Source organism: Dysidea avara, chromosome 6 (genome assembly GCF_963678975.1).
Source record: "Dysidea avara chromosome 6, odDysAvar1.4, whole genome shotgun sequence".
NCBI classification, from domain to species: domain Eukaryota; kingdom Metazoa; phylum Porifera; class Demospongiae; order Dictyoceratida; family Dysideidae; genus Dysidea; species Dysidea avara.
Genome location: NC_089277.1, coordinates 28873072 through 28891287, shown reverse-complemented (window position 1 = coordinate 28891287; position 18216 = coordinate 28873072). Strand labels below are relative to the sequence as shown.

The 18216-nt window shown below is 38.6% G+C and overlaps 2 protein-coding genes and 1 long non-coding RNA gene across 7 annotated transcripts in view; 2 read left to right on the top strand and 1 right to left on the bottom strand.

The window, feature by feature from the left end:
• Positions 1–11102, bottom strand: part of LOC136257305 (ornithine decarboxylase-like) — a 30589-nt gene extending 19487 nt beyond the window's left edge. For both annotated transcript variants that reach the window (XM_066050420.1, XM_066050422.1), the window contains exons 1-2: positions 10890–11102; positions 4473–4509 (exon numbers count right to left, since the gene is read on the bottom strand). In XM_066050420.1, coding sequence (XP_065906492.1) covers positions 4473–4509; positions 10890–11057 — 205 coding nt within the window. In that variant the 5' untranslated portion in view covers positions 11058–11102. The remainder of the gene's footprint in view (positions 1–4472; positions 4510–10889) is intronic.
• Positions 1–18216, top strand: part of LOC136257307 (cystatin-A-like) — a 215893-nt gene that overhangs the window by 127983 nt on the left and 69694 nt on the right. The gene's annotated exons all lie outside the window — the stretch shown is intronic.
• On the top strand, positions 11299–15638 carry LOC136258562 (uncharacterized). Of its 4 annotated transcripts, none has more exons than XR_010702824.1 (5): positions 11299–11447; positions 13198–13289; positions 13851–13934; positions 13991–14081; positions 14316–15638. It is a non-coding gene; the product is annotated as an uncharacterized lncRNA (long non-coding RNA). The 4 variants fall into 4 exon arrangements; XR_010702827.1 differs by having other exon boundaries at positions 13991–14086; XR_010702825.1 differs by lacking the exon at positions 13198–13289.

Here is an 18216-nt window from a genome sequence, read left to right as displayed (position 1 = left end):
ACTCACTGAGAACTGCTGTTACGAATCACTTCAAGAGGAAGTGATCCGAGATTGTTTAGTAGTGGGTTTGCGTTCCATTCAAGTGTCTATGAAGCTTCAGCTTGATACATGTTCAAACTCGGTCACTTCTGCACAGTACACTAGACTAGACTCCTATCCACTGTGCTACTGCTGCTAGCTGCCAGATAACTGCATGAAATTTGACTTTGAATATTAATAGTGGTCCAACCTATAATAAAGATAAACAGAACCGTAACTCTAACTCTAACCCTAACCCTAACTTCGAATTACTAGAATCATGACCAATAGTAGATGCTCTCTGCGTCTTATATAAACTCTTCTCTTTATACTTATACAAATAATGAAAGTGTAGCTAAAAAACGCTGCTACAAAAAACTGTATATGAGTCAAGGGTACAATCTTGAAACAAGCAGTAACTACCGCCAGCCAGAGTGAAGCACTGAAGCATCAACTGTCAATGATGTGGGTCCGGATCAACCCCTGAAGATAGATAGGGGGTGCACAAGGAAAAGAAATTGCAAGTGAGAAAGAGCACACATTCTCCACACCACCAACTGATACTCTTAAACAAAAGGACAGTTGTGTTACACTGTAGATGTGGCAAATCACTATCACACAGTCAACAATGCCCAACTCAAGAAGCCATCTGTCGGAAATGTTCTAAGAAAAGTCATTACCAATCAGTGTGCCACTCAAAAGGAGTCAATACGATTGAGTCAAGTCCCATGTTAGACAGTGCTAATGGCTTTCTAAGAGCAGTTGCAACTAATACTGCCACTCCAAAATAGACATAGGAACTGATGTAAACGTTAAATCTGAATTGATTTTCAAGAAGTTAACTGGAGTGAAGTTACAGCCCTGTAGTCGATTTCTTAATGGACCATGCCAGAAAAACCTTGAGGTATGTGGTAAGTTTATTGGTGTTATGCAATATAACAACATAGGGGTTGAGTAACCTGTGAATTGCACAAAGCACTTATTGGGCTTCCAGCTATTGAGGCACTCCATCTAGTTTCCACATTCCATCTGGTACTGTATTCCAGCTAAATTTCCCAAACTCTATGAAGGCTTAGGATCCTTACCAGGAAAGTATACAAGAATACCTGAATGGTGCACAGCAATGGTGGTAGTGCCGAAGCCAAATGGCAGAATACGTATTTGTGTTGATCTTACCTAGTTAATGAAAGTATCCAGAGGGAACGGCACCCCATACCACCTGTGGAATACATCTTTGCTCAGTTCGGTGATGCAAAGGTATTCTCCAAGCTCGATGCAAATTCTGGGTTTAGGCAGATCACATTACAGAACACTACACCATTTGAAAGATTCTGCTTTATCTGGGTTCCATGGAATCAGTTCTGCTCTGCAATACTTCCAAAAGAGAATCAGTGAGTCACTGCAAAATCTGAGTGGTGTGGTATGCATGATGGACTACATTCTTGTCTATGGTCAGGACCAGGATGAGAACGATCACAGACTGATTGCTGTATTGAACATCTCAAGCAAGCCAAAGTTATGTTCAATAAGGAGAAATGCAGTTCTTCTACTCACATTGCCTGATTTCTGGGTCAACTTGTGCAATATGTCCAGATCCACAGAAGGTGGAAGCAATCAAACTGATGAAAAGTTTCACCTTTCCTCCAGAAGTACAACGATTTCTGGGCACGGCAAACCAGCAAGGTAAATTCCTATCAGAAATTACCAAACCTCTTCATGACCTACTCAGCAAAGAATTCCTGAGAGCCATAACACCAAGCATTTACTGCAGTGAAGAAAGTCCTGAATTCCAATCCAGTTCTAGTACTGTACAGCCCAGATCGCCATACTATTTTAATCAACAGACGCTTCAGCATTTGGATTAGGGAGTCTTACCTCAGAAACAACCTTGCAGAACATAGCAACCAGTTTTGTATGTATCTAGAGTACCTACACCTACTTGACAAAAGTACGCACAGATCAAGAAGGAGGTACTGGCTATTACTTGGTGCTGTGAACGATTCAGTGACCATTTACTTGGCAAGACCTTCCACATTCAAACCGACCACAAATCCATCATTCCACTCTTAAGTTCCAAACATCTTGGCGATTTATCTATCCGTGTTCAAAGATTTAAGATGCAAATGATGCGAATTCACTTCATGATTTCTCATGTAACAGGAAAGATCTCCAATACATTATCTCAAGCACCTGTTAGAGGCTCTTCCTTTGAAGATGCACAGATTAACCAACAAGTTGCAGCTTACATCAGTCTACAGTAGTTTGTGAGTATTTACTGGTGTCAGATCAGCATATCCAACAAATCAAACAATAACTAACTCAAGGATGAAGTCTGTCAATAATTATCTCATAAAATACTGCAGTGATGGATGGCCAAAAAAGATACACATACCAGGTATACTGGAATCATAATTATTCCTTTGTTGCGGGTGAAACTTCATTTCAGGATGACCCGCTAATGAAAGGCATATACCATACCTACACAGATTAGACCTAATGTCCTAGAGATGTTGTATGCCGGTCACCAAGGTATCTCAAAGTGTTGTGAGAGAGCCAAAAGTGTCCATATGGTGGCCAGGTCTCAGTACCCAACTAGAGAACCTTTGCCCAATTTGCTGTAAGTTCCAAAGCCAACCTGCCAAACCGTTAATACCATCTGCTCTGAATATCATTTACTCTAATAAAGTAGTCACATTGAAATGAAATACTCCAATACAGCAACCAGCTAAAGAATTCAAGAATATTTGAAGCTTAAACATCAATGAAAATGGTCTAATACAACAATTAACTGGTATTATTAGCCAATTATGGTGGCATAATAATGGGCAATTCTCAAAAGCATAATAGGCAATTTTTGAGCATTGCTTAAAAACATAACGCTCAATTTTTGGAGGATAATAGCCTGATGCCTAAGCTGAGTGAGCTGTCCGCACTATCAAAAATCTTCTCAGCAACTGTGAAGACCCCTATTGTGTATAGGAGCACTCTAATTGAATGTGGTTACAGCCAAGCAGAATTCCTTATGAACAGACAATTATGTTCAACAGTTCCCATCCCTCATTCACAATTGAAACCATATATCCATATAAATACACTGCCGTGAAGGAGAAAGAGAAGAAGAGACAGGACTGACAAGGATCAAACTACAATGATCGCCACAGAGCCAGTAAGGTGAGTCCCAGGAAGCCATGTGTGGATTACTGATCAACAAACAAAGAACAGTTGTACAAACGTCAACAATGAGACCTTATCAAGTTGCAACGATACAGGAACATCGAGACAAAACTGTAGACACTTGAATTTTTACCAGAAATAGTCAGTAACAGTTCAGCCGAGACAGAACAGTTCTCTAGTGGGGACCAGCATTGAAACTGGGCTGGGTCACCTGGGTTACATTTTGTCCAGGTCATCCGGGTCAGACCCACTTTAAACATTATCTGGGTCTGACCCAGATTGGATCGCGTGCAAAGCAAATTGTTCAGTTGGACAGTACAGAAGTGTATAAATGCATCATAGCCAAGTCCTGATGTCCCTCAGCTACTTTCGTGAGTCACTCCCACTTATTGGACGACCACCTGCAACCATACGTGCAGTAACGCCCATTTATGGGTGATATTAAAGTCTACAGGTATGCATGAAACCATGCTAATAGCTGCCCGGTAGCTTATGTGGAGCCATGCCCACTAATTGATTGTTATTGTACAAGGTAAGTCAAGGTTAGTTTCTTTCATGAGCCACGTCCACTTTATATTGGGAATGTGTTGTACTTTTTAAAATTATGGTGTGTTAGATATGTGCAAAGCCACACCTACTTGCAGGAAACATATCTTGCTTTTTGCAAACTTACGTGGAATCATGCCCACTGACTACCATCATTAAGTATGGACACCCTCGTACTTAATGCGCTAGTTGGCACCCAAAACGTAGCAGATGGCGTACGCCTCACTTTAAATCAATCCGGGTCACATCCGGGTCAACCGTGTCAATAGTAGTGACCCGGTTTCAATGCTGGTGGGGACCCTAACAGACCTCAGCCTGATACTTCAGTTACTAGAAGTGGTAGAGTTTCAAAGCCTCCCTCTAGGCTTCTGGAACATACCCACTGGAACTAACTAACTGACCTTTCTCTGAAAGAGCGTATACTTATGTGTTGTAAAATTAATGGCGTATGTCTTGTGATTCTGATTTGATTTTAATGCTTAACCCAAGTGCTAAACTGTCACGATAAACTTGCTCAATATTTACCTATCATGCTCAAATTATGCTCAATACTTATACCTCAGTTTCCATGTTTTTCTAGAATTTGCACTTTGGTCTTTATTCAAACACCAAAAGGTGCTGACCATAAGCAAACAGCAATCCAAAAATACTTTTCAACATATACATCACATAGAAATTATTGCTTAAGTTTGTTACTTTGATCTATATCTACATGCTGTGATACATGTACTTACCATAAAATGGATCCACAGATGGTAGTAACTTCTGCCACTGTATGAAAGAAAGACACAGTTAAACTATAGACATTACAAGTAGAAGGAAATTTAGGATTTTAATTTTGGATTAGGGATAAGAATAAAAAAAAACTGAAAAGGTTGAGATACAAGGGAATAACTAAAAACTACTGAAACAAAAGAAGATGCCTATACGATGGTGGACATTTAATCCAAGTACCATGATTATAATCAAGACTGAATTAGGGATTAACTACTAGTATAGCTACAGGTATAGGCAACCTCCCTTGTTTCACTACTTTCTATTTTTTTACTACATTTTAAAATCCCAATCCAACTTTTAAATTAATTTTTTTTCGTTCCACTTCCTTGTTCATTCTTTAAATACTATAATTATGATTACAATGAAACTGCACATGCTACATCAAAAGGGAGAATGATGCATGGAATGCCATCAAACTGTCTGAATGTGTGCCCCAATGAGTCTCTCATAGCAACAATAAGCCATGCTTGGTTCTTGATCTACCAATCCTATTTTTACCACAACATAACCAAAAGATTTTCCCATCATCTGCCACTTCTTTGTGGAATTCTCTCACTGCTGTCACACCTGTTACTTACAACTATAATGAATTCGTATCCCTTTTACTTAAAGTAATTACGTACTTGCAGTATGACTAGCTATTAAGTTTATACGTTTGTTTATTGTGTGTATTGGTGTGCTGTACATGTGTATGTGCACTATTGCCAACTACCATGACATTAATTAAAGATCAATTAAATCCTAACTATCAATTATGACTGAAAAGCAAAGTGCCATTATGCTTTATTTTTGGTCATGCTCAGCCCATTACACTGCACTACAGATGAATACCTTCAGCATTTGCACTGTAAAGTCTTAATAAATACAGATGCCTTTTTATAAATGTGATAGTCAATAGAGGAAGCCATATACACTACCATGAACCGACACTTTGTACCTTCAGTGAAGAGAAAAGGGATACAAAGGAGGACAAAAAGGTATGACCATGACGGATGCACTGTATATGCCAAAAAGCATCAGTCAGGCTATAGTATTCCATGACTCTGTAGCCATGCGTCTTTCAGCACTTATTAAACTTTTAGTTGACTTTACAATACAGTGAAATATTCTATCCCAATACTGAGATATAAGATGTTATGTGACGGGGTGTAGTTTGTGCTCACATTCACTATTTTTGTAGGCCTGGTCACATATTTTTTTCAACAAGACAATGATGTCATGGTTACATCATCCACCCAATTTCAAAACTAGCATTTTGTGCAATTAATTTTAACAGTGCTTAAAAACAGTTCCACCCTCCTCTGGTTTTCAACTGTCTCACATTATTGCCAACTAGATGAGAAAGTGACTTACCAAGAAGGCAGGAGATCTGTTAAATGTTTACGTACTACAATTGTAGTAATCCTACAGCACATCATGAACGGTGGTTACGTAGTTTGTGCTGTCATTGGATATTACTCTGTACCAGAGCACCTAAGCTCTTAGGGGTGAATAAATTACTATGGTGAAGAATGGGATAGTATTTCAAGTTTGTGCAATAGTGTTACTAGGCCTCTAGATCTGCTGAGCCAGGCTTTCTAATAGCCATCATAGCTCAATGAATACACTCCACAAAACCATCATTTGTATTACACCATGAGAAATATTCCAACACCATAAAATTATGTGACTGAATTTGACAAAACAAGGCTTCGACGCACAAAGCTTTGATAGGAGATATGGCGATTTTAAGGAATCATTGTTTAATAACTTCCCAGTGCCTACAGCTGTGCAAACAAAATTTGCACCAATTGTTCATCTGTTCACTAGCTATCACTGAGTGGGTGTATACATTTCTGATACCCAAAATTTGCCCTGTTTTGAGCAACTTTTTTTCGAGCGGGTAATGATATCACAGGTGGTAGTAATAGGGTTGGAGGGTGGGAGTGGACGGTGGTTTTAATATACGGATATAAAATGAAGTGAGAAGACGATTGGAATCCAGAGGCCAAGTTTGGGCTCTCCATGGCCCTACATGGCCCTCAAATTACTCCAAATTGACTGAGAACACTATTGGTGAGCTCTCTGTGAAGTCCCAGCTCACTACACACCATTATCACAAAGCCATGGCCATTTAATGGTGCCAATCTCACACTTGTGGCTTTGACAGGGTCGGGAGAAAGCTGCTACAGAAACCAGACTTGTCAGTGCTGAAGGAAGTACAGTGTGAAATATGATAGTGTATTAGACCAGCAATCCATTTCTGGTAAAATCGTAAGTTTGATTTTGTGTGTGTGGAAGCCTTGTTATGTGAAATCCGGTCACATATTATAATTATTTTTAACAGACATCCTACCGTGTTATTAAGTCACTTTTTCATCTAATTTAGCAAGAATGTAAGACAGTCGAAAACACTTTTGCCACTACATTGCCATTTCTAACAAGTAATATTACGGATAGATCCTGAGCACATACGAAAAATGAATTACACATGCCTGTATGAATAGTAAAAACATCATTTGGAGTATAGAGTGGTATCACCTGACATCACAGTAGACACAATCACTTCCACGGGGCAGAAAATGTACACATGCCATTGGAGTACTGTTGATTTCAGTTCCGTTTGAACAGTTCCATCCACATGTCAAGTTCCGCGTTATGTGAGAGGTGAAGCTAATTAAAAACCCTTCTTCAGCTAAGCTGTATTATTGTAGTGTCACAGTGACTTCTTGTGAGTGGTTATATCCAATCCATAAAGTTTCTTGTGGCTGGCTCAATTTAAAAACCACCACAGAATAGCTCGTGGCTCGGATGGAAGTGATCAAATTAGGCCTGAGTCAAATATGCTCAAAATGTTCATCTATTATGCTCTTCAGTTGTTCTCATTATGCCTACATTATGCTCGTAGGATAGCAATATCTCTTACGATTATCTTGGAACATTTTAATCAGTGAATTCTTTATTAGAGTATTTCACTACAAAGTGATTGCTCTATTAGAGAGTATCAAGTACTGATCTAAGGAGCTATGTACAATCAAGCGTTCATAATATATATACTGAGGAGAGTATCCTACTCTCATATACCCCTGTAGAAGGGAGTATCGTGAAGTTATGATGCAATATTTATGGATTCGCCTGTTTTTCTTTGTATAATTAATGATGTCATTAGTTGAACATGGTATCGATTGAACGTGTGCCTAACAACGTTGCTAGCAACCAAATTAACTAGCGTTTCTCACCAAACTACAATCGTTCTTTCATGGGTTAAGAATGCTTCGTAGGCATTTCTTGCTAGGCCATTCGCGAATAAGGCTATACTGAGCGTCGCGAGTGTGAAATGGTGCTAACGATTCTTGCACTTTTATGGCTGCTTTTAAGTCACAAACCACAACATCTTGTCGTTACATCATGACTTCACAATACGCCCTTCTACAGGGGTATATGAGAGTAGGATACTCTCCTCAGTATATATATATTATGAACTCTTGGTACAATGCATTTGAGTGCTCTTTTGCAGTTTGCAGTTTCTACTGACTGCGAAGTATCAATCTGCTTTCATGGAATTATGCTCCATGGTTTGAAATATCTGCCTAATATGCATTATGCTGGCATAACACTCCAACCTATTATGCTGGCATGTTTGACTCAGGCCTAGTTCAAATGGAACTGAAATCAACAGCGCAAGTTTACTTTACCTCAGGTCTGTTGAAACCGTCTTTCTCAAAGTCAGAATATCATCAGGAGTAAGGGAGGGAGTAGTATAAGAGATGCTTAAGTAGTGCAATTTGATTTGATTTGTGCTGGGTGAGTTATGACTGATAATTGGCAAAAATTGCATGGGCACAAGGATTTTAACACTTTGATAAGTACGACAGAAGAGTCCCACCATATATATATCGACAAACTGGCACACATTAGCTCAATATTATTCATTCTTTCTTACTGAAGTGTTGTTTGGTGACAATTGCTTTCTCGAGTTAAGCCCAAAACAGCCGTTTTATCCTTGTAACCTGGGTAAAACCAACCCGATGCCAAAATAACACTTGCATGGTCTTTCCTAACTTCTGTTCTACGTATTTTGTAAGTTTCACATGGAATAAATCACCAGAAGCCAAGTTACAGCTTCTTGAAGTAACCATGTCATTGAATTTACCCTTCTATTGCCCTGCGGAAGTTGCGGTTATGCGTTTTCATGTAATTTTTAGTGATGCACCGATACCACTTTTTCACTACTGATCTGATACTGATACATTTGAGGCCAGAAATGGCCGATACCAATCCGATACTTTGTCCCACAGGTATTTCTCACAAGAAACAGCTAGTGATTTAGCTTACTAAACTCATTTGCTAATCCCATCAACTGCAGTTTGGTGGTTTTGTGGCTATCAATTACACGAAGATAACAGTTTATGGCTTCAATGAATCATATACAAGTCTGATACTGCCAAAATAAGGCCGATACCGATACTAGTATTGGTATCTGTGCATCACTAGTAATTTTGTGGCGTAAAAGATATTGCTCTATAATGAAATTAATGAGGGGTAGCCACAAGCTTTAAAAATCCAAAATTGTGTACAAGAGTCCCAATATTTAAGTATTTCATCAAGTATTTATAAATACAATTAAAAATTTATCTACTTTCTAAAGATGTTTCACTGGCATTCTACTTGTGTAGGAAACAGGGACAGTAAACAAGAAGTGACCAAAGAAGACCTGACAGGAGCACAATAGTGCTTTGTAATGGGTGAATTGATTCACGAAACATTCAGCACCTAGTTACTCCAAATAGTCATTGTAGCTACCTCTGAAGGCCTCATCTTCATTGATTTTAGCTGGTTGCTGCCCTTGAAGTTCATGAAAGTAAATAAATACGTGAACACATGGAAACAAAAATAACTGTAAAAGCGATTATAGATTTCAGGATTTCTAAATATTTAATGGATTTATAATTGGATCTCTCCGAGAGTGTACAAGAGTCCCAGCTTGTGAGCTACCCCCCGGAAATAGACCACTTTACCAGAAGCCATGGAATATAGATTGGATACAGTGTAATAAATCAGCTATTGCATAATCACTGGATTACTATTATTGTTGATGGATTGGCTTCTTGAAAAATGCTATTATTTGGGCTATGCTTTGCCACAAGTCTATGAAACTAGTTTTATAGTCACTGACAAGGTAAACCATCAGAGCCTTGCTTATTACTTGTATGGGTGCACTCAGTGATAATGATTTGTAGCATGGTAATAAACATTCTCTCATCACCCTGTTAAAGTATTGCAAATTTAATGTTGTTTTATATCACTAAGGGAAACCATTGAACACATAACAGCAGTGTAGTCATAATGCTTGCTGCACTGTGATCATTTTGATATAAAAACTGGTCATCAAGTACCTGTAGTTCATGACTTTTGATAAAATTCAACCTTTTAATTGCTACTGACACTCACATTAGCATTGCCACAGACCACATAGGAGAGTAGTGTAAACCAAAATTCAGTAAGTTACAGATCCCAGCAAAGTATCTAGTAACAGGGCAAAGTATATAGTAACAGAATGGGAGTATAGCATTATTTGACCTTTGCTGCACCAGTAAGGATTGATCATGGCTTGTATGACTGGATACTGAATCAGATACATTAGGATCTTTTCAGCAAAATTTAATGTTTCTGTGTCTAACAGGCTTATTCTTCACCACAACATGTACTATTCTTGAAGCCATTATCTTCATCTACGAATATACTATTTTCACTCTATTTGAGCCAATTGGTGGTTCTATGGGAGGCCCTGTGTCCACGCAAGTTTCAATTCAATCCAAGGGGCTGTGGGTCTGTGAGGCACTTTGCATGGGAACCAATGTGTGGTTTAGAAATATGTACTCCAATCCTTAATTAACCTCTTCATGCCTTTAAATAATGCAGTGGTTACTGAACCGAAAGTAGGTTCAATAAGCCAGTCTCGCTATTGAACCGACAGTAAAACTTAGACAAAAAAGAGTCACTAAACGAGAAAAAAAAACACCGCAAAACTCAACTTGGGCTCGAACCCTGGACTACTGGAACTGTAAGCAGTAGGCTTACCACTGTGCTACCGCTGCTAGCTATCCACTACACCTACTTTTCTACCTTATAAACGCTACTCACGTAGTAGTCTCACTATATACACTATTACAGAGTCAGAAGAACATAACTTAACGGTGAAGAAGAAACCAAAGCTGAACCCGAGCCTAACCTAACGCTAATGTTACTTTTCGCGTCCCCTAAAGTCGAATGCTGGGGAAACTACTAGACGCGAAAATAAAAACCTTTCGGTTCAGGAACCACTTCCTTTAAATAAAGTAGTCTATTAAGTATTGATTTATTGCCGACGCTACTTTATGCAGTGTATAACTTACGTGACTATATAAATACTCCACTCTTCCAAGGTTCACAACGAAGAATGGATCCTCTTTATCATTACGGTCATTCGCCTCAATTTTGTTCATAATAACGTCTTCCACGGTGTAGTCTGATGGGTAAACATGAAGAGAGACATTCTCGTCGATGCAATACTCCGACTCCATTACGAAGCTTTAGAGGCTGGATAGGTGACCTTTTATTATGCGTTATTAAAGTTAATGACAGAATTATTCAGGCCACCCCAACGGCACGAGAGGTTATGGGAAAGGTCTCTAATGCTCGCTCTAATGGGTTATCAAGTGAACTCGGCGCACTCAGTCCGATAGAAAAAGGTCTGTGATTGACTAATCCCATGTAACTCACGTGACTAGTATTATGTAATCACAGTATATTGACGGTTAATCATGAGGTGACGTTCCTTACAACTCTTGTTAAAGCGCTTCAAGTTTACGATGATGAACTTGCAGGATGCTTGTAAGAGAACAGCGGTTTCTTTGTTAGGACTAGACCAAGTTTCCTATTGAACGATGAAACTAGAGTAGCTACTACAAATGGTAAGCAGGAATGTATTGCATTGTACTGGTAGCTAGCTCCATAGTAATTACACCTTTTCAGTCAGTCAGTAAGTCAAGTCATTAGGTCTAAGTCTCTGAAATTAGGTTAGGTAATCCTAAGGCTGCAGCACATGTTGCTGTCAGACCTTCAGTGCTGGTCACTGTAAAGTGCTAATAATAATAATAATAATAAAAAAAAGGCTACAGTCCACTAGTACCTTGCAGTTTAGCCAAATAACTGGGCTGCTTACAAAGCTGCCGTAGTTCTTTTTCCAAGACAGTACAGTGGCCAAACAGAAGTTGTCAGGCTTGTAATATTTATGCTATGGTACATGGCTATTAAATACTCATTCTGTATTCAATGGTGCTGCTGTTGGGTATGCCCTAGTTGTTGCATGCTACCACTAGAACTTACTTGATTGACACAATAACAACATACTGCAACATATTGGACAAGGCAATGTTCCTCATCACCTGCCCAGCCTTATTTGTGTGTTCCCTTTTTCAACTGTCCTTGTCATCCTTGGCAATATTTAGGTCGTTGTGGAACTTCAGACCTGGCCACTATCTGTGACACTTGGACAGTCTTACCTGAGTAGCTCAGTGCTGGTTTGCTGGGCAATATAACTGCCAGAAGTGCGTGTATGCAAAGGGGTGTCACTCAGGCTCTTACTGTAGGTCGATCTGCGACCGCGGTCAAACTCTAAGTCAACGGTCAAGGCCACAAAATAGCTCTTACAGTGGGTAAAGGGTCAAGACAATACGGAAGGTTCAAAACCCACAATCGAAAATTATACGTAGCTATTATCAAGTTTACGGAATTATACGTAACTCACAATCTCCAAGAAGATGTTTTAAAGCTCCAACAGGCACTTCGCCATAATTATAATGATTTTTCTCTCCCAGCTGCTGGTAGCACGCACTAAGAAAATATTATACTAGGTTACAAGCACAGGTGCGTATAGGAAAATAGAGAAATAAGTGGAGGTCAAAATTTCGACAAGAAACGCTCAAGTCACAGGTCAAAGATGATAAATGCTGCAAGTCAAGGGTCAAGGTGAAATTTTCCCTGGTCAAGACTTTGACCGCGGTCGCAGATCTACCTACAGCGTGAGCCGACGTGACACCCCCTTGGTATGTCTTCGGTTGTGCCCGATGGCATTTTCCTTCAGTAGGAAACTATTACATTGTTCAAGTGTACCCAGCTATTTAAGTGGGAATCAGCTGCTAGTTAACACCAGGTCCCCATTAGATTAACCCAGGTCTGGCTATAATTACTGTAACTGGTTGTACTGGTTTTTCATTAATATTACTGGGGAAGAAAATTCCCTAGGTATATACATGGATGTACGTCGTACATGTTACATGATAATTATCTGATATCAAGCACTGCATGATACATGGCGGAATCCTCACTTGATGAGAGCACTGAGATTATTTGCAAGAAATCAGTTTTCCAAATGTTTGTCATTGGCATGACTGCCGGATTTGGTGGTTGAGCCAAAAAGACTTGTGTTGAAGGTGTTGCTAGTACACCACAATTATCTACTGGTGTGTAATCTCATTGTAGCCACTACTCCTGACTCTTCTGATTCTTTTATTATGATAAGTAAAACTGTGTACATGCACTGAGGTGGACTATAAGTAGCTACAACTCATAGTTTCAACATTTTGATTCATGTTTTTTGTACAGGCAGAACTGTTATAAGTCAAGTGGGACCCTCAATGGCATTATTCATTTGATCCATAGTTGCTGCCATGGAAGGCTTCCCTACAGGAGAGCTATGAAAATTGTCCTTTGTATCAATAGGATCCCGGTGGGTTGAATAATGTACTATTAAGGTGAGAAGTAGCTACTTAAGTGCAGTGGAGCCTGTTAAGTAATGGACACTTGGGGACCATGCTTGCTTGTTCTCTGTATGGAGGAGTCCTATGCAGGAAGGTTGCGGTTATTGTAACTTGCAATATAATTTTAGCAATACTTTAAATTAATATTCTGGAGGCTGCAGCAAGGAAGTGTACACACTACATTACATTAGACACAAAATATGGCTTAGACAGCAACTACCTAGCTTTATAGTAGACTGCATGATAACATACTTAGTTTCTTACATACCTATTTATTCATGATCACCACAAATGTTCCACAACTCTCCTCCCAATTTAAAAACACGAGAGTATTGTAATATTTGGTGCAGTGCATGTTGTCTCTAATAGTGTGGAGGATTGACTTTAAGGAACTGCAATTAAATAAATATGTTATTTAGAGGTAAAGGCATGCATTCAGTGCACAGCAGGGGTACTCATAGATTGTCCATTAGTTGTTATATAGAGGTGTACAAAGTTTACCAAATGGTAGGGGCCCATGGTGTAGTGTCCGTAATCAGGAAATGTCTATTTCAGGGAATGTCCGTTAATTGAGGTTCTATTGCTGCTAGATTTGTATACAACCAATTGGTAAAAATTGCTACCTGCTTCACAAGTAAGGTACATACACATATACTGTATATCATCCTGATATGATGTGGATAATTTTACTGTAGGTTGTAAGCAACAAGGCATAGGTGTTTTCAACCAGGTGTTTTTAACAGGTGTTGATTCACTGAAGTTACTGCTGATGGTGCATATTGACAAGTAAGGTTAGGTCTTACAACAAAACCATTTCTAAAGTGGAATTCTTTAGCATTACTTTACTAACTGCACTACAGTCAACTAACCTTATCATATTTAGTGGAATTGCAATTATTGGGCACTAATTAAGTTGTCCGGGTGCCTATGTACGCAACTTATGGGACCAAATTATATAACCTTATTAATAGGGGTGTTACAGAGAATTGGTTTGAAGTGTTATGATAACTATTCATGTAGGAGGCATCTGATGACCTCATCACCAGCCAGGCTTACAAGGTTATCATGAGCTCTTAAAGACCAAGCCATCCTACACTGTATTATTGGAATGTGACGATGAATGGCAAAGTAGCCAAAGGAGTCATGTCCAGCTTATATTAATCTCACTAATCTACATGTATCCTTAGCTCAAGTGGAGAACCTTGACTAGAACAACGGAGACAAGAGAAGGCAGCTAGAAAGAAAAACATCGGTCATACTCGTTTAGTGTTGTACAGTCATTATGTTCCCGGCAATAATATCGAAGAAGCCAAGAAATGACACAGCTTGTCTAAACAGCATCCTAATATTCAACTATACATGAATTGAGACCTTCCATATGCAGAATAAATTTACTGTAGAAAATGGTGTGCATAAAAGGTTTTGATCTTTGGGCCTTTAGAATCACTAAGAGACGTCTGGAGAGCCCACTCAGATCTTCATGGCTTTAAAAAACTTTGACGTTGCCTTGGATTTTTTATTATCTGTAGTTTTTAAAACCACAAAGATCCCTCATGGTACATCTCTAACTAATACTTAGTGTCTGTAAAAGTATTGCTTATTACAGTAGGGTGGCTAAGTGACGAATTTTGATGAAATCGTTCACTATTGTGATGTGATAAAAGCACCAAATTTTCTGTACAAGTTGAGTAAGATATACTAAATCATTGAAGTATGGTGCGACGTCCAAATCAATGCAGAAAGCCATACAAGTGTATTCAAATCTTTGTTTTTTGTTTAAATAGCATGAATGTAATTTCAAATTTAGTGCGGTCAGAAAATCTTTCAAAATGTAATCAACTATCACTTCTAAAGGTACTGCCATTATTTCAGTGTAAAAAGTAGAGACACAATCCAATAGAAACAGTTTTCTATGGTTTTGTATACCTTACTTCTCCATGCTTCTTAACATCGCAAGCTAATGAATGACCTCGTTGGACACCTTAGCTTCTGGATGTGTTGTTTATGGATACCTCCCTTGATCAGCTCCTGGCCAGATCTTCAAACTCAACATAATGTATCTAGACTACAAATATTTTACAAAGCATTCCACAACCAAATTCCTTTATCTATTCCTACCAATTATCCAGAGAAACCAGGCAACGTTACTTCATGCTTCCAACAACACCTACAGCATCATACCAAAAAAACTTTTTCCAGAACAGTACAAGAATGGAACTCATAACCACAATTCCTAATCGAACTAGATGACTGACTCATTTTCTATTTCAAATTACTGTACCAATGTAAATGTATGAATTTTCTTCCTGAGCATACCAGCATTGCTGACTGCTCAGTAAATGAAGACGCAAAGTTTCAGTATATTCACTTTTATGGCTTCTTCAATACATTTCTGTTGGTTTTACTTTACGTGTCCTTTGAGCATATGATTGGTAATTTTAATGGCACCGTATCTAATATCCTTTAGTATGAATCAAGCAAATATGTGATCAGATTTGTGAAAAGGGGTCTTCCACACTTACCAACTTTGATGGTTAATGACTTATGATTGGAAAATGCTATTGACTTGAAATTTGGTCGGTAGTGAGTACTAACATAGTTTAATGGAAGGAGAGGTTTGTACATTAGCCGAACACTAAGCTATGATCTCCCGAGTTCATACAATTGGATGTGTGTGGAAGACCCCTTTCGCAGATCCAGTCATCAAGTTTGGTGCTTATATCAAAAAGGGAACAATTTATTTTTTTTGCTTAGCCGCTCTACTATTATGGACACCTTAAGACCAACTGACAGTGTCTTGATTATCAAGGCGTCCTGCTTTTTCACGTCAGTCTATGTACTGTGGGATACTTTGGGACCATTACTGTGTGTTCAGAATGCACAGGTGTTGCTGTAACAGGTTAACGTATTCCACTATACCAGGTACTATTGACTGTTGTTCATTAAAATCTCCATCTGCTGCAAATGCTTTAAGGTGTGATATTATTATGTGGTTATTTGTGTACAAAGTGACCTGCTCATTAGTAAGGGCAAGTGAAATTGAATTAACGCATTCTTTGCTATCCAAACTTTCTCATGGACAAATTTTGACATGTCTTATAACTTGGTATTATTATAGTCATGAAGGAAATAATGATTTCAAACTGTCTAGGTGAAGGGGAGCAGTGTAATAAGTAGCACACACAATAATGTAAATGTGGTCTAATTGCATTTGGTGATTTTAATTGGGAGACTATGCATTAGTTTTGTATCCATGGCATGGAGAGATATTGGCAGTATTTTATTTCTGGGATACATTTAATTTTCAGTTTAAATTTCACACCAGTGAAACCACGTATCTGGTAATTCATTATATCCTTTAATTTTACATTAGATAATCAAACATAATAGCTGTGTTGGCCTGTCAGATCAGTATTGCTCCATATCATACTTCAGATAGCCGTCCCTCCAATATGTCCTGTATACAAATACAGCAGTAATATCTCCTGAGCATTTAATTCTCCACTAGCCGTATAGACAAGGTCTTTAGCCTTGCACACTCCCTAGTAAATTTTTCAGGTCCAGAGCTTATAAATATCAGGATAGATGGATCAGTGAGATTATTATATCAACTAATTGAGCTAACACAAGTTGGACACTGACATTGCCCTTCTTCGTCACATTCCACAAGTACATAGCTGCATCTTTAGGAGCTCAGGACAACCCTTGCAAACACAGCTGGTGACGAGGTCATTAAATGCTTCCTACATGAATTTAGTTATCATATGATACTTCATCTATTTACAAGGAGTATCTCTGTCATATAGTTTGGTCCCATAAATTGTGAACGTAAATTATTAATAACATACATGGGCATCTGGACAATTAGTGCCCAATACCTCAGGTTCACAGTACACAAATAAGGCAAGCAAGATGGTTCTACCATTTCATCACACTAACTGGCTTACACCAGGTACTTCATCAGGGATGTGCCCAGGTTTAGAATAGTGGTGGCTACAAGAGACAGGGATGAGTCAAGAAATGTTGTGTGAGGCCTTAACTCATGTATGGCAGAGGTGAATTTGTAGTGATTGTTGTTGAGTGGTAGTGGTGGCTATTTCATTTGAATGGTGGTTGGTACGTGGGCTCATCCCTGCTCATGGTTTGTAACAAGGTTTAGTTTAGTCCATGGGCCGTGTACATAAACAGTCCAGGTGGACCTAATATTCTTGCAAAAATGGTCCAACTGGATCATATGTGACAACAAAATGGTTGTGATGATATACAATGGCTAGTTGATTACTTCTCCCAACAGTATCACAGTTAACATCTCACCCATGATACACCACACATGTTTCCACTCAAATAGGTAGCCAGGCCATTTGTTAGTTTATGAATGGAGCCATACTAGTATATAGTGCTGTAGTAAGCTTTCCTGTGAGGCCATGTAAAGTTATCAGATAACTTCACTGCTTGAAGGTTCTTAGTTTATTAATTTGTTAAGCTGCTTTACTGTAGTTGTATCCAGTTATACTGATAGTAAAATGTCAGTAACTTTATAGGTATATGGAACATAATTGTTTTACTAAGTTTTAAACTCTCAGTAAAACATCAGTGAATGCAGGTTTACTGAAAAACTACTAAAACAACAAACAATTAACTGTTCCATATACTGGGGATATACTACTCTAGTAAACTAAGGAACTTCAAGCAGTGCTTGTTTCTGATCAGCTACTTAATTCCTCAGCTTTGATTCAGGGTGGGTTAGGAATTTAGGAGTATGCAATAATGAATAAGACTATATTTCAATAACTTAATGAAACCAATTATCACAATAATAATGAGTCTTTACAAGTGCAAAAAAAATTGTTTATAAGCAAGTAATTATTCCCAAAATGGTTCATACAGCACTGCCTCAACTGGTTGGAGAAATTTCTCACAA